This window comes from Cydia strobilella, chromosome 26, assembly GCF_947568885.1.
Source record: "Cydia strobilella chromosome 26, ilCydStro3.1, whole genome shotgun sequence".
NCBI classification, from domain to species: Eukaryota; Metazoa; Arthropoda; class Insecta; order Lepidoptera; family Tortricidae; genus Cydia; species Cydia strobilella.
In genome coordinates, this window is record NC_086066.1 from 8,350,133 (window position 1) to 8,375,956 (window position 25,824).

Sequence of the window (25,824 nt, forward strand, 5' to 3'; positions counted from 1 at the left end):
AATAATGTGGTACGTGCCACAATAAAAAAGGAAAAAATATATTAATGATAATTCCGTTTTCTTACCCTTAGGGTTGGAATTTTTTTATAAATTCATATGGGACCAAGTTCGGAGTATACCCATTCCAATAAAAAAAGAATTATCAAAATAAGTTATGCGTGGTCACACATTAAATATATATATATATTTATACGCGTCGACCTGAGAACCTCCTCCGTTTTTTTGTCGGTTAAAAACTACTTCTTTTATTTTATAATAAAAACTACATCTCACCATTGCCTGAGACACCAGGTCTGCCCGCTCCCAGCTCCGCGCTTGTAGGCACATGAATGTGCACTGCGGCATGTTTTATCAAATCAGATTTCAAATCAAATCTCTCGCCACAAAGATCACACACCGGTTCTTTGTCATAATTAGGTCTGTATATTTCCTGTTCGTTACCAGAGTCTGTGTGGGGTGGCGTGGCGGTGTCGCTGGGGGCGGTCCCTCTAGGCCGGTGGTCTCGCGCGGCGCCGGCGTGGCTCGCGAGGCGCTCGAGCCGCACGGAGCAGTCCCGAGCGCGCTGTGCCCCCCCACCTCCCCCACCCCCCGCGGCAAACCCGCCGTCCACATCACCTAGCGCCCTGTCTAAAGACAATAAATGACCTTCACTGTATTGGAAACATTCATATTTAATGCAGTTTGTAACCATAAAAAGATGTGTACAGTAAGCTGCAGAGATAACTGATCCCCTTGCATAGAAACCTGTTTGCAGAGGGGTCAGTTATATCTGCAGCTTACTGTGCATGTTAAAGTTAAAATTAACATGACCCCCCTGCAAAGAATTTTCGATGCAAGGGGATCAGTTATCTCTGCAGCTTTCTGTACATGTTAAACAAAAAATCAACATACTGGAAACCACCAGAGCAACTGTGGGGCGGTGCGGGCGCTCCGGCCCCAGCACGAGCTCATCCTTGACCACATGCTCGTCATACAGGCCGGCCAGCATGGCTGCCTCGCTCATGCCGCACCCGTCTCTGCTGTCCGAGCACTCCTCCTTCACACACTCCTCTTCATCCACGAATTCTGCTTCCTCCTTGACAACTAAAACATAATGCATTATATAATCAACAAGATGCTATGACATGGAGCACCTGCAGGAGCACCAATCGTGAAACATATTTCAAGATATTTAGGTCAATACGGTTTCATTTTTAGTCGCTAAAAAATCAAATAAAAATAATAGTGAGTGAAACCGTATTGATCTAAATATTTTAGTATTAGTTTGAAATAGAAATTAAATATTTATTGATGAACTGTGTTTCAAGCATAACAAGTATAGTTTAAATATAAACAGACTAATGTGCCTGCTCAAAATGTTGCCAGTCCATTCAAATACCACTTAATGATTCAGTGTAAAAGCCAAATTCGTGAGTTTCACACTTCGTAACTATATTTGCGAGTCGGGCTAGATTTTAGAAAAAAGGATAAAAAAGACAAGGGATTTGGAAAATAAAATGAAATTGTTTTATTCTAGAAATAATTTTAAATATGTAGAATAAAATTAAACTAATTAAAATAGAATACATGTCATCTAATTTTTTATTTTTTTTTTATTTCCACACATACAATTATCATTACAGGATGAACCCAATGCGATAATTTAGCAAAAAATTAATCATAATCATAATAGCCTTTATTGCCGAAACTAAAACAAATAGTAATCATACAAGTAATAAATACAAAATATCCAAGACAGTAAAAATTAAAACTTAGTATTAGGCCTGTTTTACGGTTCACCCCGACCTTGTGGTGACAGATGATTTGATGGAGTTATTGCTTCAATTATAATTAAACACCTTTTTGGGGTGTGGAAAAAAATAATAACCTCAGACAGAGGCAGGAGCAAAGCAGAAAAACAGAAAGGTAATATATGTGTTATTGGCCGGTACTGTAGATCATAAAATCATAATAATAAAATAATATTTCAGCCTATATACGTCTCACTGCTGGGCACAGATCATATTCATATATCATTCGCGAGATCATATTTCTTGATTTGTGGAGCAACTCTCGTGAGGGGTTTTTAATCACAGAACTATATGTTTGTTATAGAAGTAACTGTGAGTAATGTTATTGTGAGCTCACCGTGGTCACCAGCCCACGCGGGCTCCTGCCACTCCTGCTTCACGCGCGCCATGCCGCCGCCCGCGCTCGCCTCCATCCCGCACAAAGCCACACGAGGGCTTCTAATAATTACTGCGCAAACAACTAGACAAAAAGACACAATGCTTTTATCGATCGCAACAGCGATTAATAAAATAATAACAAATAACCACGCTACAAGAGTAACAACCGCAATACGCGAAAGCTGACAGCCAGTGTTGCCAGAGAGACAGCGTCAAAACTGACAAGTAAAATAAATAAAGTAATGGCGTCTCCAAATGGTGCCGCCTGCCGCCTGACATTTGTTGTAATGTAAGGGCTCTCTACACTCATGCGCGAATCGCGGCGCGAGTTCGCTAATTAGCGAAATAGACTCCACACTCGCGTTCGCGTCTTCGCGACGCGTAGTCTGTAGCAGGCCTAGGTCTGTAGAAACACAAGGAACCTTAAACCGCCTCCACACTCGTGCGCGAATCGCGGCGCGAACGCGAGTGTGGCGTCTAGTTCGCAAATCAGCGAATTAGCGATTCGTGCACGAGTGTGAAGGGACTTTAAGTAGGAGCAACGAGTTAATGAGGGCTAAAGGACCCTCCACACTCATGCGCGAATCACGGCGCGAAGCCGCGAACGCGAGTGTGGAGGGCCTTAATAGTATCTACAGACGGGTGCACCGGCCTGCGACCTTGGAGCGGTCAAAATATTTCTTTCTCGCTCTCACTTATAACTGCGTCCTTAACGCACAGAGTCGCGTGGCATTGTATTTATATCGGAGCATCATTGATAATGGCGTAAGCGCCATTTTTTTTTTTTTTTTTTTTTTTTTTTTTTTTTTTTTTTTTTTTTTTTTTTTTTTTTTAAGGTTCACCGACAGTTATTACATTGAGGCTTACATCTATTCAAACATTAATTACATGCTAAATGTATAACTAATTACTGGTAAACACCACATGCGAATAATTTAAAAGCAAAGTCAACGACAAAGCCGACACATTTGAACTTTTGAACACATTATTGTAGAATAAGGAGCAAAGCGCAACTATGATGTCGACTGTTTAAGTTGTATTATTAAATATGGAATTAAAACTAAATATACTAACTACTAGTGAATAAATTTCTAATTTTGGACAAGGAGTCAAAGTGAATGTCGAACTTGTCACTATATTTATTTATTAAAATGCTCAAGCGTGGTACCGGGGAGTTTGACCCTAAAACAGTTCGGCGCTGGGGGCGAGACAGTGGCTTGATAGTAAAACGCGGTATTCTTCTAGGCACTGAGAATCGAAAGCTACTCAGGAGTTGTGGACAATCTATACTATTTCTTATAAGCTTAGTGAGAAATTTGAAATCGAGTAGATCTCTACGATTCTCAAGAGATATCATTTTAAAACGTTTTAACCTATCCTTGTAAGAGAAAGATCTTTTAGCAAGACCTACCGATCGAGCCAAGTGCCACATAAATCTTTTTTGCAATCTTTCAATCCGAAGACAATGAGTTGCATAATGTGGTCGCCAGACGATACTACCATACTCTAAGTGACTGTGTACTAGACTGTAATAGAGGAGTTTTTTGGTTTGTGTCCTACGAAATACCTTTCCGTTTCTTATGACAAATCCTAACATACTTGAAGCTTTTTTTACTATTGCATCGATGTGAGGAACGAATGTAAGTTTTGTGTCAAAGATAATTCCTAGATCGCGTATAGTCTGCACTTTAGGAAGACATTCGCCAGCAATATGATAGGATGAAGAAACTGCATTGATCTTACGTGTAAAACTAATAGAGGAGCATTTTTTGGCATTGAGAGACATACCGTTTTCTGAACACCATTTATTAAGTCTGTCAATGTCATCCTGGAGGAGAGCGATATCGGAAGGACAAGTTATCATTCTAGCGAATTTGAGGTCATCTGCATACATGAACGGGATAGAGTGATGAAGTTGGGCGGGCAAATCGTTTATAAATATATTGAATAATATTGGACCAAGGTGGGAGCCTTGTGGAACACCTGAAGGGATATTATAAGTCTGAGAAGAAAAACCATTAATAACTACATAAAATGAACGGTTATGGAGATATGACTCAATCCATTTTAGTAGGGGATCCGTGACGCCGTAGGAAGAAAGCTTCTGAATCAAGACCATATGAGAAACTCGGTCAAATGCCTTACTAAAGTCGGTGTAGATAACGTCGATCTGTTTATTAATATCAACAGCCGTAGTGACAAGCTCAGAGAAGGAGGCAAGATTGGTAGAAGTTGACCGTGCAGGAACGAAACCATGTTGATGATCGGTTATATACTGTTTGAAGTGACATTGAATAAAAGGACAGATAAGGGATTCGAATATCTTGGCAAAAGTGCAAAGTATAGATATCGGTCTATAGTTCTTCACTACGCTAATATCATCGGCCTTGTGTATTGGAACAACTTTAGCTCTTTTCCATACATCTGGAAAAATACCAGTTTCAAGCGATTCACGGTAAATAATATGTAGCGGATAAGATAATGTTTTTGAACAATTAGATATAAAAAAATTGACAATAAGGTCCCTTTTTATAGAAAATACCACATTTAAAAATTGACCCAAATATACTATTTACAAGTAAGGCAACCATAAGGCAACGTACAATCAACCAATCAACAACGTTAAACTTAAAAATGGCGGAAGCTGTCATTGCATAGAGAACTGTCAAACTTTAATTAGCAAAATTGAATGAACTGGAAAGACGTTAAACGACGGTTTGGTAAAACTGGCCCAAATTTAGACCCACTGTACGTGTTAATAATAAAAATATGTTTTATTTTATATATTTGAGCTATATTCCCAGTAACGGTTTAAGGATTTTTTTAATATTCCCTTCTGTTATTTTAAGGATTAGTTCGGTATGTAAATAAATGTATTAATATATTTGTTTACATTAATTTTATTATTTAACTTAACTCCAGTAGGTAGGTATAAATATCCTACAATTACTCTTATAGACCGCGGGCCAGGAACAGATTTCCATGACCAATCGCCTCCCGGGCGAAAACTCGTATAGGGGTTAACGGCTATGTATGATGAACCCTCGTGGACGTCAGCTGCCGCTTCGTTGTAGGGTTGAGGAATCCCCCTAAATGTGTTATGTTAATGGATGACCCCTAAGCTGTGGTTACCTATAATTGGACAAACATCTAACCTCAATGTGACGTCTACAGATTATTTTTTCATGATGTATTGTCTGTTGGTGGTCCCAAATAAATAAAATAATAAGCATGCCCAAAAGAAAACGGACTATTTAGGTAGGATAGATATTATTTTTTGTCGGTTCCATTTGTTGCCGAAAAATGGAAAATATTCAAAATGACCGAAAAGGAGATGGCGGGACGACTTGGACGCATTCTACCCCAAATGGTGGGAAAATGCCGATGACAGGGTCGAGTGGAAAAAGCGAGGGGAGGCCTTTGCCCAGCAGTGGGACACCAAAGTAGACTAATTAAAAAAAAAAAAAATGGCGCAGTCATGGGATCTGTGGTTTACAGCTCACAGCTTTCGTATGTCCGGATGTTCTTCTCTGCCGGGCTAGCACATGATTGGCGCAAGAGTATCTCGCCGCCCCCTTTAATTCATACAATTAGTAAAAGACGGGTAGTCTATCTCGCGGCGAGATACTGTCGCGTCAATCATGTGCTCGGCCTACTGCAGGTCGCATTTCTCAACCGATTTTCGTGAAATTTTGCGAGCAGGTTAAACAGTTAAATAGATTTTTCTTTCGTTTCTATTTAAGGAAATGGTCCAAATGGTAGAATGCGGCATAAAGGACTTAAGTGCCAATAGGGTCTATGCCGTTTGTCACTTGTAAGACCATTAGGGAGTTCGCTGTAATAATGACAATGAAATAACTAAGTATTTTTTATTTTTAACACTTTTTAAACTTATAGCGAGGTCTATAGTTCTCAGAGCCACTAGTTTATCACAGGAGGGTCATTCCAAAGTGACGGGTGGGACATTTTTACTCCTTTTTACCTACACTTTGATTTATTTCTTCCTAACAACTACAATATTGTATTAAATATATAATCATAAACCCAAATAATCATTTTATACTTCACCATTGAAAAAAGTAATAAAATGTTTTTTTTTTATTAGAAATAGGGTGTTATTTAATCGATCTGCAAAATATTCCTATTTTGATGAACAAAAATATATATTTGGTCTGCCAAAATGTGTATTTGATCAGCAATTTAAGGTTAGCAAATAATAATGAGCTGCTCTAAATTGATTTGGTTGGCAAATTAATTATTTGACCATTAATCAAATTTTGTTAAGCAGTCAGTGGGTAAGCGAATTATTTCATTTTGGATTACAATTTAACTGATCCGCAAAAATTAGTTCTAACCTAACCTGGGTTTTCTAGTAGCAGTTGGTTTCTGTAAAGGTCGCAGTTCTAACCTAACTTAACCCACTTTTCTAGTAGTAGTATGTTTCTGTGAATGTCGCAGTTCTAACCTAACCTAACCCACTTTCCTAGTAGCAGTAATTTTCTGGGAAGGTCGCAGTTCTAACCTAACCTAACCCACTTTTCTAGTAGCTAATATGTTCTTTTTTACACCTATAATACTCTCAAATTACCAAAACGGATAAATATCACCAAAAATACGTTAGAAGACCGCAATGTGACTGCTAATAATCATCGAATGAAATGCACGCACACGATTTCGGTCCGCCTGCAACCCTACCGATTTTTCAAATCAAACGCAACCCATCTTATTATATCAGATTACCATTTGTTTAATATGCCGAGCAATTTTTAAATCTTGCTGACCAAATAATAATTTTGCAGATCAAATATTTATTAAGCAGATGGATATTTTCCTCTTCCCCTCGGACCCCCGCAAGGGTTAGACGTGTCAAAATCCCCGCGCTTATTTATTTCTTAAAAAAAAATAAACAATTTACTTAATTTAATTCAAATGAAATATTAGGAGTGCATAAGCTTGTAAGAGCACCAGTTGCCGTACCGCTGCATTACGTCACGCCTGCGCTACGCTGCGGACTGGGTGAGTGCTACGCTGCTACGCCGTCCCCCGTCGCATCTACTACGCCGCGCCCGGTGCTGTAACCTTCTGCTGTGTATTTATGCGCTCCTGGTACTTCGCTAGTACATTTTGTGAGTGCGTGTACGTCATCAGCTACGCGTCACCAGTTTGATACTTACTGTTCTATCTCCTCGCAACTACTACTACCCTAGTACAATATGGACGGTCAACATGATGCGAATATGTCAACGGAAAACATGTCGCTTGAATTAATTGACAAATCCTCACTAGACTTTGTAACTCAACGGCAAAATAAACAGGATAGACAGACAGATAACATAACTCTTTCAGACTTTAATGATTTTAAGGAGGAGATGAGAAATTTAATGAGGTATTATACGGGCTGTCAGCACAAAGATATCTCAGACTTGAAAGATACTGTCAAAGACATAAGACATTCAACCAGCAATATAGAAGCTTCTTTGCATGATTTACACCTGGAAAATCAAGAGCTGAGAAAACAGATTACTGAACTTGAAAACCATATAAAGGAAGACAGGGAGCACATAGCATTATTGGAAGAAAAATTGGACGAAATGCAATGTATGAGCCGGAAAAGCAGCTTTGAAATTAAAAATGTCCCAAGGAAGGAAAATGAGAGCAAGCAGGACTTAGTTGAAATTGTCACTACCTTGTCGGAAACCATTGATTGCAAGGTCACCAAAAGCGACATAAATGATATTTACAGAGTTCGTTACAAAAACCCCGCTCAGAAAAATGCACCTATTGTAGTTGAAACCAACTCCACCTTCTTGAAAAACGATTTCCTTAAAATGGCAAAGTCATATAATGTAAGGAATAAATCCAAACTCTGTGCTAAGCATTTAGGACTTAAAACTCAGGAAGACACACCTATATTTCTCTCTGAAAACCTTACCTCGAAGGCAGCGCGCCTGCATTTCATGGCTCGTGACTTGTCCAGGTCCAAGAACTATAAATATTGCTGGACGTCGTACGGTAAAGTGTATGTCCGGAAGAGCGATCAATCGCCAATCATCCTGATAAAACACGAGGATCAAGTACATCACTTACTACAAGGAGATTGACAATTAGTGAACATCATCATTCTTTCATTTCTTGTGTACTTAAATTGCAGCATGTTACTATGTCTATTGCTCTTAATTCTAGTATTGAACTTACACATATTGTTAACACAGCACACACAAACAGCACACACCTCTACACATAAATATACACGCTATGATCGCGGCTCTATTTTATTACCTTCAACTACAAAACAAAGTAAAATTGCATTACACATTCCACATCACCAACGTATATATAGGAAACATATAATAAGTATTATCCATTGTTTTGGGTTTGTATCTCACCTCATTTCTTTTTATACATTATGCATAAAAAACATACCAAATACAGAGTTAATAACGAAGTGCTTTTACCACACCACATATTCCCATGGCTGATACACTACAAACAATCAATGAAATTGATAGACTAGAGATAGCTCACTCTTTTGAATGTGACACGTTGAACCTAAGTAACTATTTAAATGTTAAAAGTAATGATTTTACGTTAATTACTCAAAACATAAGGAGTATATATTGTAACTTTGATAGCTTTATACTGTCATTATCATGTCTTAAGTTTGAAACAGATGTAATAGTTTTAACAGAATGTAGGCTTGACTCGAATAAACTCATCCCCCAACTGCCAAACTATAACATGTACTCTTCCACATATCAACTTAATCAGAATGATGGGGTAGTTGTATATGTAAAAAATGCTCTTCGGCACAAAGTAAAAGAGGTTAGATTATTACATGCATCTTGTTTGCAGGTAGAAGTATTGAATAATTTAATTTTATGTATATACAGATCCCCGTCTAACACAAATGCTGACCCCTTTATACTTTCATTAAATACTCATTTAAATACTATCAAATCCAATAGGAAAAGCATCATAATCACTGGGGATATTAATATAAACGTAAAACTTAAGACTGATGAACGTCTGCAAGAGCGTAATAATAGACTTCAGTATTTGGATATGCTTTCTTTACATGGAATTTTGGCTGCACATACCTTGCCCACTAGGGAAGAAAACTGCCTCGATCACATAATGCTAAAGATAGGTAGATCCAGGTTTGAAGCCTCAGTAGGTGTATTGCAAACGACTACTACTGACCATTATACTGTGTTGTTATGTATTTCTAAAATGAAAAATAATGTCAGTTTAAAAAAGACAAAAACTGTGGTAGATTTTGACGCAGCTCTTGAGGAATTAAAACATAAAAATCTTGAAAATCTCCTGTACAACAACGATCCTGATATAGTTATAGATAGTCTAATATTTGAGTTAACATCGGTGCTAAATAAACATACTACAATCAATACGATACCTAAAAAGTACAGAAATATAAAACCCTGGATTACACCAGGAATCTTACGCTGTATACGTAATAGGGATAATATGCAAAAGCAGTTAAAAAGTGATCCTTTCAACGAAATACTAAAAATAACATATAAAAGATATAGAAATAATTGTAATAAATTAATAAAAAAACTAAAACGTAATTACGAAAGGGAGTTATTAAGTAAATCTTCTAAAAACAATAAACTACTGTGGAAAAATATAAAAAATATTACATACTCTAATAAAAATAATAGTACCAATTCTGAACTCCTACATCTTAAATCAACACCTGCTGCTTCTGCAAACTATATCAATCGCTATTTCTCCAATATAGGAAAGCAACTAGCGACAAATATTAAACCTGATAAAAACGTACAACAAACATACCTTCTAAACCTTCGTTCTCAGCCAAACTCCTTTATACTGTCACATACTGACCATCATGAAGTTCAATCAATGATATCGAGCCTTAAGAATAATAGTGCACCAGGCTGGGATAATATCTCCAACAAATTTCTAAAGCTTGCAAAGCCAGTGGTGACTCCTATAATTACGCATTTAGTAAATATTTGTTTTGACAAAGGAGTTTTTCCAGCTCCACTTAAACAATCAATCATTACACCAGTTTATAAAAACGGAGACAGAGACGATGTTAATAATTACAGACCAATATCTGTTCTGCCAGCAATTTCCAAAATATTGGAGAAGTTACTGAATACCAGATTATTCAAGTACTTAAGTAAATTCAACTTATTATCACCATCTCAATACGGATTCAGAACTGGAAAATCTACTGAAGATGCTGTATCTGCACTAACTTCACTAATAGTTGAGCATCTTGACAATGGATCCAAATGTATGTCTGTGTATTTAGATATCAAAAAGGCCTTTGACACCGTCTCTGTCCCCATACTGTTACACAAGTTGGAAAGGATGGGGATAAGAGATATTCCGCTTCGCCTTCTCCGGGACTACTTAACAGATAGGAAACAGAGGGTGAAACTGGGTGACAGCAGTTGTACCAGTGAATATGAGGACGTGACGTACGGAGTACCTCAAGGCTCTGTGCTTGGCCCAACGCTATTCCTAATTTATATTAACGACTTGTGCGACTTAAAGATCCCCCACGCAGATATATTTTCGTATGCTGACGACACCGCCATCGTCTTCACTGGTGCTTCATGGGAAGATGTTCAGAAATTCGCGGAGACTGGACTTGTAACTATTAATGAATGGCTTAAGAACAATATTCTTACGTTAAATACCACCAAAACAAATTATATATGTCACAGTATATACAGTAATACACAACCTGTTAATAGTTTCGACATTAAAATACATAGCTGCTGCAACAATGTACTAAACTGCTCCCAGCGAACCTGTCCCACCATACTAAAAGTTGATAGCACCAAATATCTGGGTGTCTTTGTGGATCGGGGACTCTCTTGGTACCAACATCTCGAATATGTTATATTACGACTACGAAAGCTTAATTGGATTTTTAAAAATTTAAGACATGCGGTGCCAAGAGCTGTCCCGGATTCCCATGGCCACAGTAGAGACATTTTAAAAGAGATCTACACATCGTTGGTTCAGCACGTGTTAACCTATTGTTTGCCTGTTTGGGGTGGTGCTGCCAAGACTCGCTTTATAGACGTAGAGAGAGCTCAGCGTAGTCTTCTCAAAATTATGTACTTTAAGAAGATGTGGTTCTCAACTGACAAGTTATATCAATTGTGTAAGTTGCTTACTGTCAGAAAATTATATATGCTAACCTCTGTTCTAAGAAAGCACAAAACAACTACTTTTGATTGCAACATTTTGACAAGACGGAGGAAAGATATTGCTATGCACCTACCTAAAACCAACACCACTTTTGCTAGTAGACAGTATAATAAGCGTTCATCGCACCTATATAATACTTTAAACAAATCACTAGATATATACCCAAAGCTACAATATGATGTAAAAAATAAAATAACAAATTGGTTGGAAGATAGAAACTACGATCAGGTGGAAGACTTACTAGGATATGTAGCCTAGCCTAGCCTAGCCACACACACACACACACACACGCACACACACACACACACACACACACACACACACACACACACACACACACACACACACACACACACACACACACACACACACACACACACACACACACACACACACACACACACACACAGCTTTAAGAATAGTATAATACTAAATAATTGTAATTTGGATATGGACGAGCGGTGCCTCCTAGCACAGGTTATTTTGTAAATAACTTAAAAGGAGACACCAGCCACTATAATATTTGTAAAGTTTTTGAATGAAATAAAACAATTTGAATTTGAATTTGAATATTGGTTATAATGTTGACCGTTTGTGAATTATTTGCTGAACAACAGTTGGAGCTCGATTTTTATTTATTGCCGGCAACATATTTGTATGCTGCCCAAATGATTTAATGGCTATTTTTTTTGCAGAACAGTTTTAAAAATGGCTGATCATTTAATTACTTCCCTTAGGAATAGATGGTATTAGAAGTGTGACGGGTGGGACATCAAATTACCCCTCCTCTGCGAGGGCACTGAGACACTTCGCAAATTGGAACAAACTATGCAACTTTTATTAAACAACTTTTTTATATATTGTTTCTGAGATTGTCTGAAGTAAATACATGTATAATTTATGCAATAAAATATATGCAATTTGTAAAAAAGAATATAAAAATGCTTCTCATAGCTTGTGACGGGTAGGACAGCACCTTGTGACGACATGATCATAGACACGTTCAAAAATGATTAAAATGCAAAAACGATTAAAATTAGAATCAAACTAAATAAACTAACTACACTAACTAGTGTGTGTTGACTAAATTTCAATAAATAAAAAAAAAAGAATCAAACTTATTGATTCCTAAAAATATGATTCATGAACTTTCCTCTAGATATTGATTTCAATGTAAAACAGTTTATGAATTTATCACCTGTGGTGTGGTTTTCGCTGGAATTACCCAGTAGCAACATTTAACGAGCGATGTTTCATCTCATGAGTCCGTAACCGTCCTTTCGGATTCCACTTGTATGTAATCACAGTAGTTACATTTCAAGAGGCTTTCCCTGTATGTATTATCTCATGAATCCGTAACTTTCGTTTTGCACTTGTAATCAACTAATCACAATAGGGATGATGACACATGTTGAATTTTATAACAAAATCTAGTAAAATAGATAGCAAATGAGCAATTTATGACAATAATGTTTATATTAAAATAATATATGGAAATGATAAAAAAATACAGGGTTTAAAGTTTCAAAATTTTAAGTTTATTTTAACTTTCAATAAGGAATAAAGTAAAAAGATTGTATGGCAACTATATGCATAAACGCAATATTTCACCGACAAAATCGCAATTTTACTTATTTTCCATACATTCAAGATGGGCTCTCAGTGACCTTGACGTCACGTTCGCTTATCGTTTTGTTAGCAGAGTTTCGCGAGTGAAGTACGACTGTCGGACTTTGACTATCATTTCTGACTTTTATATTGCTTTAATGCAATGGGTCCCATATAGGCATTTGATCCCGAAAACAAACCTGATCGATTGATACAATTAATAAAAATTTGTCATCAAGACTATAGTCCAAATAAATAAAATAAAAATACAAGAAGCGGCCTGGGGACTTCCGCATTCACATCTAATGACAGTGGCCATATCAATGCTTCTTAACTTTAACTAGTGTGTAGATTCATATGTCTCTTTAAGTGTGCCTTCTGCCTGCACTTGTATTCGCAGTAATTACACTGAAAAGGATGTTCACCCGAGTGTATCATTTGATGTCGTCGTAAACTTGTTTTGTTAGTGCACTTGTAGTTACAGTTACTACAATCAAAACGCTCAGTGTGTATAATCTCATGAATCCGTAAGTCTGCTTTTTTTTTGCACTTGTAATCACAGTAGTTGCAATTAAATGGTTTTTCACCTGTATGTATCATCTCATGTATACGTAAGGAGCCTTTACGATTGCACTTGTAATCACAGTAGTTGCAATTAAATGGTTTTTCACCTGTATGTATCATCTCATGTATACGTAAGGAGCCTTTACGATTGCACTTGTAATCACAGTAGTTACATTTAAAGGGTTTTTCACCTGTATGTATCATCTCATGAGTCCGCAAGTTTTCTTTATGACGACACTTGTAATCACAATAGTTGCATTTAAAGGGTTTTTCACCTGTATGTATCATCTCATGAGTCCGCAAGTTTTCTTTATGACGACACTTGTAATCACAATAGTTGCATTTAAAGGGTTTTTCACCTGTATGTATCATCTCATGAGTCCGCAAGTTTTCTTTATGACGACACTTGTAATCACAATAGTTGCATTTAAAGGGTTTTTCACCTGTATGTATCATCTCATGAGTCCGCAAGTTTTCTTTTTGACGACACTTGTAATCACAGTAGTTGCATTTAAAGGGTTTTTCACCTGTATGTATCATCTCATGAGTCCACAAGTTTTCTTTATGACGACACTTGTAATCACAGTAGTTGCATTTAAAGGGTTTTTCACCTGTATGTATCCTCTCATGTCTACGTAAGGAGCCTTTTCGATTGCACTTGTAATCACAGTAGTTACATTTAAAGGGGTTTTCACCTGTATGTATCATCTCATGAAACTGTAAGGATCCTTTTTGATTGCACTTGTAATCACAGTAGTTACATTTAAAGCGTTTTTCACCTGTGTGTATCATCTCATGAACCCGTAAGTGTGCTTTTTGTTTGCACTTGTAATCACAGTTTTTACATTTAAAGGGTTTTTCACCTGTATGTATCATCTCATGAGTCCGCAAGTTTTCTTTTTGACGACACTTGTAATCACAGTAGTTGCATTTAAAGGGTTTTTCACCTGTGTGTATCATCTCATGTCTACGTATGAGTACGTTATTGCAGCTCGTGTAGTCACAGTACCTACACTTGAAAGGCTTCGCGCCACGGTGTGTCATCTCAGGTTTCCGTAAAACTGTTACGAAATACTTTTTATCTTTGTGTAACGTTTGTTGACTTTGTTGATGTTCTAAAGCATCGTTCTCTCGGGTCGAGTTACTCGACGCTCCTAAAGGCAAGTGAGTGCGTATGTGTTTCACCAAAACCGACTTGTTCCCGAACCGTTTCCCGCAATGGTGACATTGATAGCTGGCGGTGGTGATGGTGAGGTTGCGTGTGTGTGCGGGCTCGGCGGTGTGCGTGTGTGTGTGCAGCTTGTATGTGCGGCGCCCGACCCGGCAGGAGCGCCGCGCCGCGTCCAGCAGCACGCGCTCCAGCCTGACCGCGCACGAGCGCCGCCGACCCGACACCACCGCTGGTGCTGTAACAATTACATAAATATTTAGCTATAACTAGTGATCTGTCATTTTATATCTAAGGCCCCCAGAAAAGCCATAATGTGCAATTGTATTTTTCTCATGATATTGTTCGATATCTGTTTAGTGTACCTAATAAATAAATAAATATTATAGATCATTCTTACACAGATTGACTAAGTACTACGGTAAGCCCAAGGAGGCTTGTGTTATGGGTGCTCAGACAACGATATATATAATATATAAATACTTAAATACATAGAAAACACCCATAACTCAGGAACAAAATATCTGTGCTTATCACACAAATAAATGCCCTTACCGGGATTTGAACCCAGGACCATCGGCTTCCCAGGCAGGGTCACTACCCACTAGGCCAGACCGGTCGTACCTAATAAAGTAAAATAAAATGAAACAAAGTTAGGTGAGGTTAGAACTGCGATCCCGGAGAATCGAATACAAACAAAAAGGTTAGGTTACTTTAGAGCTGGGACTCAACCCCTCCACCCCCTCAGAATCGAAAAAGTTAACTTACATCAGCAATCCCCATAGAATCGAATATTTAACAAAATAATATCTAGAAGAAAATTCAAGATGGGAGCCATTTTTAGGGTTCCGTACCTCAAAAGGAAAAAACGGAACCCTTATAGGATCACTCGTGCGTCTGTCTGTCTGTCCGTCTGTCACAGCCTATTTTCTCCGAAACTACTGGACCAATTAAGGTGAAATTTGGTACACATATGTAAGTTTGTGACCCAAAGTTGGACATGTAACGTAAATAAATTAATTTTAAACAGGGGGGTCACTTTTGGGGGGTAAATGAGAAAATTAAAAAATAAAGTTTGTCAAACTATATCGTGTTATATATTAAGTGAAATAGCTCATTGTGAGAACCTCAAATATATTTTTTTAATAATTTTAAGATAGCCAGTTTAGAAGTTATTCTAGAAAATAGGCAAGAAATGACCATTCCCCACCTTTATCTCCGAAACTACTGGGTCAAAAATTTTGAAAAAAATACACAAAATAGATCTTTACCTATAGATCACCGGAAAACCTATTAGAAATGTGCAGTCAAGCGTGAGTCAGATTTAATTACTTAGTTTTTGATCCTACTCCTACGGGTTTTTTAAAGACATTAACATAAAAAATACATTGTTTAAATTGTGTAATGTACGGAACCCTTGGAACGCGAGTCCGACTCGCACTTGGCCGGTTTTTTATTGCACTCTTGACCTCACATTCATAATAAAGGGCCTCTCGGATCCTCAGATATCGACGACCGGTCTGGCCTAGTGGGTAGTGACCCTGCCTGTGAAGCCGATGGTCCTGGGTTCGAATCCCGGTAAGGGCATTTATTTGTGTGATGAACAACAGATATTTGTTACTGAGTCATGGATGTTTTCTATGTATTTAAGTCAGGCGCGGATCCAGCCCTCAAAAAAGGTTGTGGTCACAGCCACCCGAAAACCGAAAATCGGCCAAGTGCGACTCTAAGTTCGCTCATAAAGCAATTATGAGTCATGAATGACTTTTGAATTTGATTACCTATTTCCTTTTTCCTGCGCATCAGGACTTTGGCTTTGAATTAATTCAGAGCTGATTTCGTCCAATTAAATAGTCAGTTTTGATTAAATTCCAAATCAATTTCAATCAATCTTTTTTTTTGTTTCCTATACTAGCCACAGCTAGTAAGCCAATAGGGACACTAAACTGGGCGGTGTCTTGACGGTGTCTCGGAAATTGTAGTGTGACCAGCAAGTGACATGCACCAGGCGAGACTTAATTTACAACTACTGAACCGATTTGATGAAATTTCGGCTACTTCAAATGATATCAAATTAAATTAAACGCTAGTATACATTTTACATTAAATAACTTTATTTACAGTTAGATGCTAAACCGAACCGCATTCTACTCTACATTGAAATGAATCTTAAATGTAGGTATACGAATTTGGTAAGCAATTATGTTTGCTGTAAATTATTTCTCATTTTGAGTAATTTGAAAATAGGATGTTGAATTTTATCTTTAAAAAGTTATTACCATGTTTTGCACCAATCATAGAGGTATGATTGGCGGGTAGTCGGGTAGTCTATTTTTTTTTCATAACAAAACTTCTAAGATCTTCATAAATATCCTTTGACATCCATCAAGTTATTATACGTACATGAACTAAAAATAGATAATTAGTTTAATTTTTTTTACTTAAATAGAAATTAAAGATAATGATCATGACTGATGATTAGTAATATAACTACTCCTTTTTAACCAATATAATTCAGACAAGTTGGTTTAAGTAGGAACTTTAAAAAAAAATATAGGATTTTTTTATGTAAATAGGTATAGTGCTACAACACTATACCTATTTACATTCCTATAAAATTTTATTATTAATTTGTTTTGTTATTGTAACGCGTCTTATAATAAACAGCAACTCTCTCAAATCTTAAATCTAGTAATTATTGCAAAAATAAATACTACGTGCAAAAATTAATCAGTGGTCTGCTTCATACATATTTATTTGCAATGATTCAGTTTTGCACCACTCTCTTTGTTTACAATAATTTTTTGCAAAAAAATATTTGAGCCAATCTGTTATATACTTCTGTATACAGGGAGTCATTCGTATCGAGGTTATGAAAAAGTAAGAATTTTACATTTTAGCCTTTTGCGTAAGTAAATAAATGAATAAATATTATAGGACATTCTTACACAAATTGACTAAGTCCCACGGTAAGCCCAAGGAGGCTAAGTAAAAAATCATAAATGATAGACAGCTAATTTGTGGACTACTTAGTTGTCAGAGCTTTTCATAATCTATAAGTTGCATTAAAAGCAATTAAGTCATGCTAGACTATAATCAATATATATCTATTTATTACATTTATTACTAAGGTACTACTTTTGACTCAGTTTTACACCTTTACCTACTTTCCAAAGTCAAATTTGAATAGGCTTAAGAACTTAAGATAAGAAATATTTTATGTTTATACCGTATTTTTATTAGTTAATTAGTACATTTCTAAATAAACGAATGTGCTATACTTCCAAAAAAGTGTACGAACATTTTACGTGACAGCTGTTCCATACAAAAATGAACTGTCATAGGCATCATCATTTTACGCGCGAGGTAACGAGGTATAACTGTGGGAGCACCAAAACGTAAGTTTGATTTTGCTATTGAAGTATATACTTAAATTACAAATTCAAGCTTACGTTTCTTTTTTGCGAAAACGTTGATTATTTGATCTATATCTAGGTTCGTATCTTTATGTATATTCAGGAGAGCTAGCCCGGATAACCTTTCCTCTGCCATTGAGGCCCGCAACCAAGATTTTACTCTGCGAAGAGTAGAAAAAGATCTCTCTGCGGTAGCAACGCTAACCGGGAGAGTTGCTAATATTTGTAAAAACATTTTGATGTTAGGGTACAAATCTTAGATAAATAAGTAAGCATAGAGTACTCCATATACCAGTTTCCTTACTTAATATATAGTATGGTAAAGTTTGAAAATTACTAATAATACATACGTATTATGAATCATTTTTAAACTCCCTTGAACCTAATACTTAGTAAACGTAGTTACGCTTAGCTGACTTATTTCCCTATAGTATGAGGTATTCCATTACTACTCAATCGACCACTAAATATGTAGGTAAATTATTTTATATTTGACTAGGTACATAAAGAATCTACCCAATTAAATTTTTTAAATCTAAATGTTCAGTCGAGATAGCATGATACGCCCCATAAATATATACCTATTGCACAGCTGCGTGAGTAGTTGTAGGATTTAATTTTCAAGATATTTACTTAGTCATTGACTAGAAGACGCCAAAAAACCCCCTCAAGAAAACAAATCACACACAACACGAAATATCATAGGTACAAATAATAAATCGATAAACAATGTAGGTAATGAATATTTTATTGGATAATTTGTAACTTTGTTTTATTATAAAAGTAATATACATAGAGTAGCTTACTTACACGTCGAGAAACAATCAGAGCGATAAATTGCTCTGATTGTTTAGGTAAACCCTGGCCGAAATGACCAAAAACAAAGTTAAAATAAAGTTACAAATGATATATAGAGTAAGGCATTGCATTAGAGCGGTAAAATAGCAATAATTTCATTAAAATAACTTACCATTGTGTCGAAACAAAAATCACACTAACAGCTATTTTACCCTGACTGACATTAACAAAAAACTTTTCAAGAATGGCGGCTTGCCTCGGAACTTTTGGCATTTTGGCGGGAATCTACATGTGCATGCATACAACTCAATACACTCTTGCTTTTAAATTAGTAGATCTGTCTATTGTCTATGGTCTGCGCGAGTGCGCGCTTCCAACCAGTAGTCATCTCTTTTTTTCTAATACATATTCATGCGCCAAAAAGAAACAGATAATATGTTGTAAAAATGTGACAAAAAGTATCACCATTTTTGTCTATGGCTCTTTGCTGCGTTCCGAATCACGCACGATTCATTGTTTTTATTTTTTATTTTATGAAGGCCTATCGATCTCAATATACCGTGAAAGTGTAAAAAAGGTTGTGGGCATGCCCATCTTGCCCACAACGGTGGATCCGCGCCTGATTTAAGTGTTTGTACAAGTATTATATATATCGTTGTCTGAGTACCCACAACACAAGCCTTCTTGAGCTTACCGTGGGACTTAGCCAATTTGTGTAAAAATGTCCCTATAATATCTATTTTCAAGATAGCGGCCGGTTTTGTCCAATTTTGACGTTAGAGCGTATTCACATTGTCCGATCCGATATCGGATGTCGGAAGGAAGTAAAATGTAAGATTTATGTGTTTCTCTGTATTTGTTTATGCATTTAATCAATCATTATTAACAAAAAATGACGAACAACGCAAAAAAGGCGGAGTTAATGCCAATGGCACTCTCCTGCAGCTGTTTTTGTCATAAGCACCTTCCGTCATCCGATATCGGAAAGAGGCTTCTAATTCAGCCCTGTCGGAGCCCCCCCGTCAGCTGTCGGACCGATAATAGAATAGAATAGAATAGAATTTCATTTAATCAAGTAGGATTTTACAATCTCTTTTAAATCGTCAAAAGTACATTACAACTAAATTAAAAAATAAATAACAGCTTACAAAATACAAAATTCAACAATTAAAATTTCAAATACAATACAAATACATTTCATAATTTATTCATTTACTTATAGAAGGCAATGCATCTTTATCAGTAATATACTCTTCGACTGTGTAATATGCCTTATGCAGTAGACCAGATTTAACATATTTTTTAAGTCCAGGAAATGGTAAATCCAGTGCCTCCCTTGGTAACTTATTGTAGAACTGTATACACTGTCCTAGAAAAGATTTCTTCACTCTCTTCACACGAGATCTAGTTATTGCTATTTTGTGATTATTTCTAGCACTGTGCATTTTCTGAAAGGTTTCTACATTTTTTTGAGCATATAATATGCAGTCATATATGTATTGTGATGCCATTGTTAGTATATTTATTTCTCTGAAACGTTCTCTTAATGAAACACGTGACCCTAAATTATATATGTTTCGCACTGCTCTTTTTTGCAATACAAAAATGGTTTGTATATCGGCAGCTTTACCCCAGACTAGAATTGCATATGACATTAGGCTGTGGAAATAGCTAAAATACACCATTCGGGCTGTTTCCACGTTAGTTAGTTGCCTAATCCTTCTGACTGCGTATGCTGCCGAACTCAATCGGTTTCCTAGAGAAGATATATGGGGACTCCATTGCAAATTTTTATCTATGGTCAAACCTAAGAAGAGAGTCTTATCCACCATTTCTAGACATTCATTATTTATATAATATACTCCCACTAGTAATTTTTACATTAGGTAATGTGAATCTAATCCACTTCGTTTTTTTGGAATTCAACAGCAAATTATTAATTGTGAACAAATTTGAGACCATATTCATGGTACTATTTATGTCTGTATAGTCTTCAATATTTCGACTAACTTTAAAAATTAAAGATGTGTCATCCGCGAATAACACAATTTCACAATGATCTTTTACAATACACGGAAGGTCATTTATATATACTAAGAATAAAAATGGGCCTAAAATTGACCCCTGGGGCACTCCTAGTTTAATAGCAGCGGATTCCGACTGGGTTTCATTAATCACAACCGTTTGTGTTCTGTCACTGAGGTAGCTTGAAATTAAGTTAATAGCGGTATCAGATAACCCGTAATGTTTAAGCTTTAGTTTTAAAGTCAAGTGCTCAACACAGTCAAAGGCTTTTGACAAGTCACAAAAAATTCCCACCGCATCACTAGATTCTTCCCATATGTTATAAATATGCTTGATGAGCACAGACGCAGCATCAGTGGTTGATCGACCTTTTGTAAATCCAAATTGACGATTATGAAGAAGTTTGTTTCTAGTAAAATATGCTTGTAATTGATTTAGCATGATTTTTTCGAAAATTTTACTAAGCACGGGTAGAATAGATATTGAACGAAAATTTTCTGGGTTAGTTTTTTCTCCAGATTTAAATAAAGGTATGACTTTACTGTATTCCATTAAATTAGGAAATACGCCCTTGTCAATACAAGAATTGAAAACAATACATAAATAAGGTGTGATTATTTCAATAATATGGCCTATAGATTTCATTGACATGCCCCATATATCTTCTGTGTTTTTATTGCTTAGAGACTTAAATGTTTTATATGTAGTACGTGAGTTCACATAGCTGAATTCAAAAGTACTGTCATATTTCTCCAAGGAGGCACGGAGAAAATGTGCAGCTTGCATTGCAGATGATTTGATCTCTCTGGTAATATCACAAGCCATATTCGAAAAATAATCTCGGAATGCGGCAGCCACTTCCATGTCAGAGTTAATTAATTTGTTTTTACATTGCAACTTAAATTGACGATCAATAATATTTGTTTGTGTGCGTATGTGTAGGCATAATGCTTGTTATAGTTTGCGTGACCGCTAAAGACGGCGCCCAGGCACGGGTTTCATTAGATAATTAGAGTAATCATACGTTTAACTATAGTACAGTAAAGCATTCTATGATAAAAAAAGAGATCTTGTCATATTTCGATGTCTTAATCTGATGATGATATTGGTGATGGCTGATGACACAATGAAGTGTCCATTTCTGAGGTTTCCGGAAGCAATTAACAGTTGTAATGTCGAGTTGTGGTGTGTTAATAAAAACTACACATTTCATTTTATAGTAAAAACTACAACTCACCATTGCCTGAGACACCAGGTCTGCCCGCTCCCAGATCCGCGCTTATAGGCACATGAATGTGCACCGCAACATGTTTTATCAAATCAGATTTCAAATCAAATCTCTCGCCACAAAGATCACACGTCGGTTCTTTATCATAATCAGGTTTATTGAATATTTCCTGTTCGTTACCAGAGTCTGTGTGGGGTGGCGTGGCGGTGTCGCTGGGGGCGGTCCCTCTAGGCCGGTGGTCTCGCGCGGCGCCGGCGTGGCTCGCGAGGCGCTCGAGCCGCACGGAGCAGTCCCGAGCGCGCTGTGCCCCCCCACCTCCCCCACCCCCCGCGTCACCCAGCGCCCTGCCTACAGACAATAAATGACCTTCACTGTATTGGGAACCAGGGACCGGCCCGCTATCCCTTATCGGGGTTTTATAAGGGTATTGCATAAGGCTTAACTCACCATACCCTTTGCCAGACGAAACCCTTTGTTTTGGTTTTAAAAACCCTTATATAAAGCTACCACATTTGAGTAATCGGTAGCCCAAATACCCTTACAAAACCCTTATCATCCGCTCACCAACACCTTGCATATTGCTTATAAGGGTTAGCCTTATAAAGGGCTTCCCTTTTAGCATATAAGCGTGCTAATTTAAGTCGTCTACCTTGTTCATAAAGCATACATTACTTCGAATCCGAGCGATCGTCGGCGGCGACGGCGGCGTTCTTTGACTAGGCACGTATTTTCTTTCCTTTTCATACACTACCGTAGATATATACTAATCCTGTCTCTTTCACGCAAAGGGAAACCTTTATAAAAAGCGCTTAAAGATAAGGGTAACCCTTATTAAGGGCTAGCCTTATTTTTGGTTAGCTTTTCGGTAAGGGTTAGTCAAAGGTAAGGGTATGAATGGGCTTGCAGTTCAAAAGGGAAAGTCTTTAAATGTGTTAGCCGTGTTTAAGTGTCGCCCATTGAAAGGGTTTTATCGCGGAAAGGGTTGTCCGGTCCCTGTTGGGAACATTCATATTTAATGCAGTTTGTAACCATAAAGAGTTTTGTATATTAGTAAGCTGCAGAGATAACTGATCCCCTTGCATAGAAACTTGTTTGCTGGGGGGTCAGTTATATCTGCAGCTTACTGTACATGTTAAAGAAAAAATTAACATGACCCCCTGCAAAGAATTTTCGATGCAAGGGGATCAGTTATCTCTGCAGCTTTCTGTACATGTTAAAGAAAAAATCAACATACTGCGAACCACCAGAGCAACTGTGGGGCGATGCGGGCGCTCCGGCCCCAGCACGAGCTCGTCCTTGACCACATGCTCGTCATACAGGCCGGCCAGCATGGCTGCCTCGCTCATGCCGCACCCGTCTCTGCTGTCCGAGCACTCCTCCTTCACACACTCCTCTTCATCCACGCATTCTGCTTCCTCCTTAACAACTAAAACATAATGCATTATATAATCAACAAGATGCTATGACATGGAGCACCTGCAGGAGCACCAAGAACAAGGGTAAACTCATCTTATAAACAGTGGTTTTTATTTTAGTATCAATCAAAATTAAACCATTGTGAGACATATTTCAAAATATTTAAGTCAATACGGTTTCACTTAATATTATTTTTAGTCGCTAAAAAATAAAATGAAAATAATAGTGAGTGAAACCATATTGATCTAAATATTTTAGTATTAGTTTGAAATAGAAATCAAATATTTATTGATGAACTGTGTTTCATGCATAACAAGTATAGTTTAAATATAAACAGACTAATTGCCTGCTCAAAATGTTGCTAGTCCATTCAAATACCACTTAATGATTCAGTCTAAAAGCCAAATTCGTGAGTTACAAACTTCAAATTCATCAGTTTCAAAGTTTGTAGTACTTGAAATTTTCGTGTAACAATCTGTTAATTAACGAAGAGCGGTGTTGCCCAACACAGGCAAATTTTGCTTACCGGGCAGCACTATCCCCTACCACAGAATAACTAATAGTACAGAAAATTCACTCCTTCACAAAAGTCAGATTTAGGCATAAAATTATACCTATGCTCGCTGCTTGCTTGCACAAAATTGAAACTTATAATACTTTATAAACACCTGTATATTTTACGAAAATAAATAATTTTAATTACAATTTTAATTTAATTTGATTTGTGACTGTATTAGTGAGTCGGGCTAGATTTTAGAAAAAAAGTATAAAAAAGACAAGGTATTTTGAAAATAAAATGAACTGAAATTGTATTATTCTAGAAATAATTTTAAATATGTAGAATAAAATTAAACTAGAATCATACAAGTCATCAAATTTTTTATTTTATTTTATTTCCACACATACAATTATCATTACAGGATGAACCCAATGCGATAATTTAGCAAAAAATTTATCGTAATCATAATAGCCTTTATTGCCGAAACTAAAACAAATACAAGTGATAAATACAAAATATCCAAGACAGTAAAAATTAAAACTTAGTATTAGGCCTGTTTCACGGTTCACCCCGACCATGTGGTGACAGATGATTTGATGGAGTTATTGCTTCAAGTATAATTGCCTTTTTGGGCTGTTGAAAATAATAATAACCTCAGACTGAGGCAGGAGCAAAGCAAAAAAACACAAAGGTAATATATGTATTATTGGCCGGTACTGTAGATCATAAAATAATAATAATAAAATAATATTTCAGCCTATATACGTCTCACTGCTGGGCACAGATCATATATCATTCGCGAGATCATATTACTTGAATTGTGAAGCAACTCTCGTGAGGGGTTTTTAATCACAGAACTATATGTTTGTTATAGAAGTAACTGTGAGTAATGTTATAGTGAGCTCACCGAGGCCACCAGCCCACGCTGGCTCCTGCCACTCCTGCTTCACGCGCGCCATGCCGCCGCCCGCGCTCGCCTCCATCCCGCACAAAGCCACACGAGGGCTTCTAATAATTACTGCGCAAACAACTAGACAAAAAGACACAATGTTCTCACCGATCGCAACAGCGATTAATAAAATAATAACAAATAACCACGCTACAAGAGTAAGAGTAACAACCGCAATATGCGAAAGCTGACAGCGTCAAAACAAAACTGACAAGTAAAGTAAATAAAGTTATGGCGTCTGCGTCTCCAAATGGTGCCGCCTGCCACCTGACATTTGTTGTAACGTAAAGGATCCTCTACACTCATGCCCGAATCGCGGCGCGAGTTCGCTAATCAGAGAAATAGACTCCACACTCGCGTTCGCGGCTTCGCGACGCGTAGTCTGTAGCGGGCCTAGGTCTGTAGAAACACAATAAACCTTAAACCGCCTCCACACTCGTGCGCGAATCGCGGCGCGAACATGAGTGTGGCGTCTAGTTCGCTAATCAGCGATTCGCGCACGAGTGTGAAGGGGACTTTGAGTAGGAGCAACGAGTTAATGTATCGCAAATCGCTTACGATTATTGGTGAGGTTTGTAGAAACCATTAGTTTTAATAGTATCTACAGACGGGTGCGCCGGACCGCGACCTTGGAGCGGTCAAAATATTTCTTTCTCGCTCTCACTTATAAACGTCCTTAACGCACGTACCCCGGACCATCTTACACACGATCGAACGTGAGCAGAGGGCCTACCGAGAACCACGTTCGACGTGTTGCGTGCGTTCGAGGTCG

The 25,824-nt window shown here is 37.2% G+C and overlaps 1 protein-coding gene across 1 annotated transcript; it reads right to left on the bottom strand.

The window, feature by feature from the left end:
* Positions 1-262: 262 nt before the first annotated feature.
* Positions 263-25,086, bottom strand: LOC134753080 (zinc finger protein 28-like). Its single transcript, XM_063688843.1, has 7 exons — positions 25,011-25,086; positions 23,423-23,614; positions 22,198-22,536; positions 13,997-14,959; positions 2,128-2,238; positions 892-1,083; positions 263-627 (listed from the first exon to the last, which is right to left on the bottom strand). Exons 1-7 carry the CDS (start codon positions 25,084-25,086, stop codon positions 263-265), a joined length of 2,238 nt encoding a protein of 745 aa, XP_063544913.1.
* Between the last annotated feature and the right edge of the window lie 738 nt (positions 25,087-25,824).

Bases quoted from the DNA above. Each gene is read 5' to 3' on its own strand.
- LOC134753080 (XM_063688843.1), bottom strand. From the start codon at position 25,086: ATGGAGGCGAGCGCGGGCGGCGGCATGGCGCGCGTGAAGCAGGAGTGG. The intron at 2,239-13,996 runs GTGAAAAACCCT...TTGTTTGCGCAG, and splicing joins TCATGAGATGATACATACAG to TAATTATTAGAAGCCCTCGT. The intron at 1,084-2,127 runs GTGAGCTCACAA...ATTATGTTTTAG, and splicing joins CGCGTGGGCTGGTGACCACG to TTGTCAAGGAGGAAGCAGAA.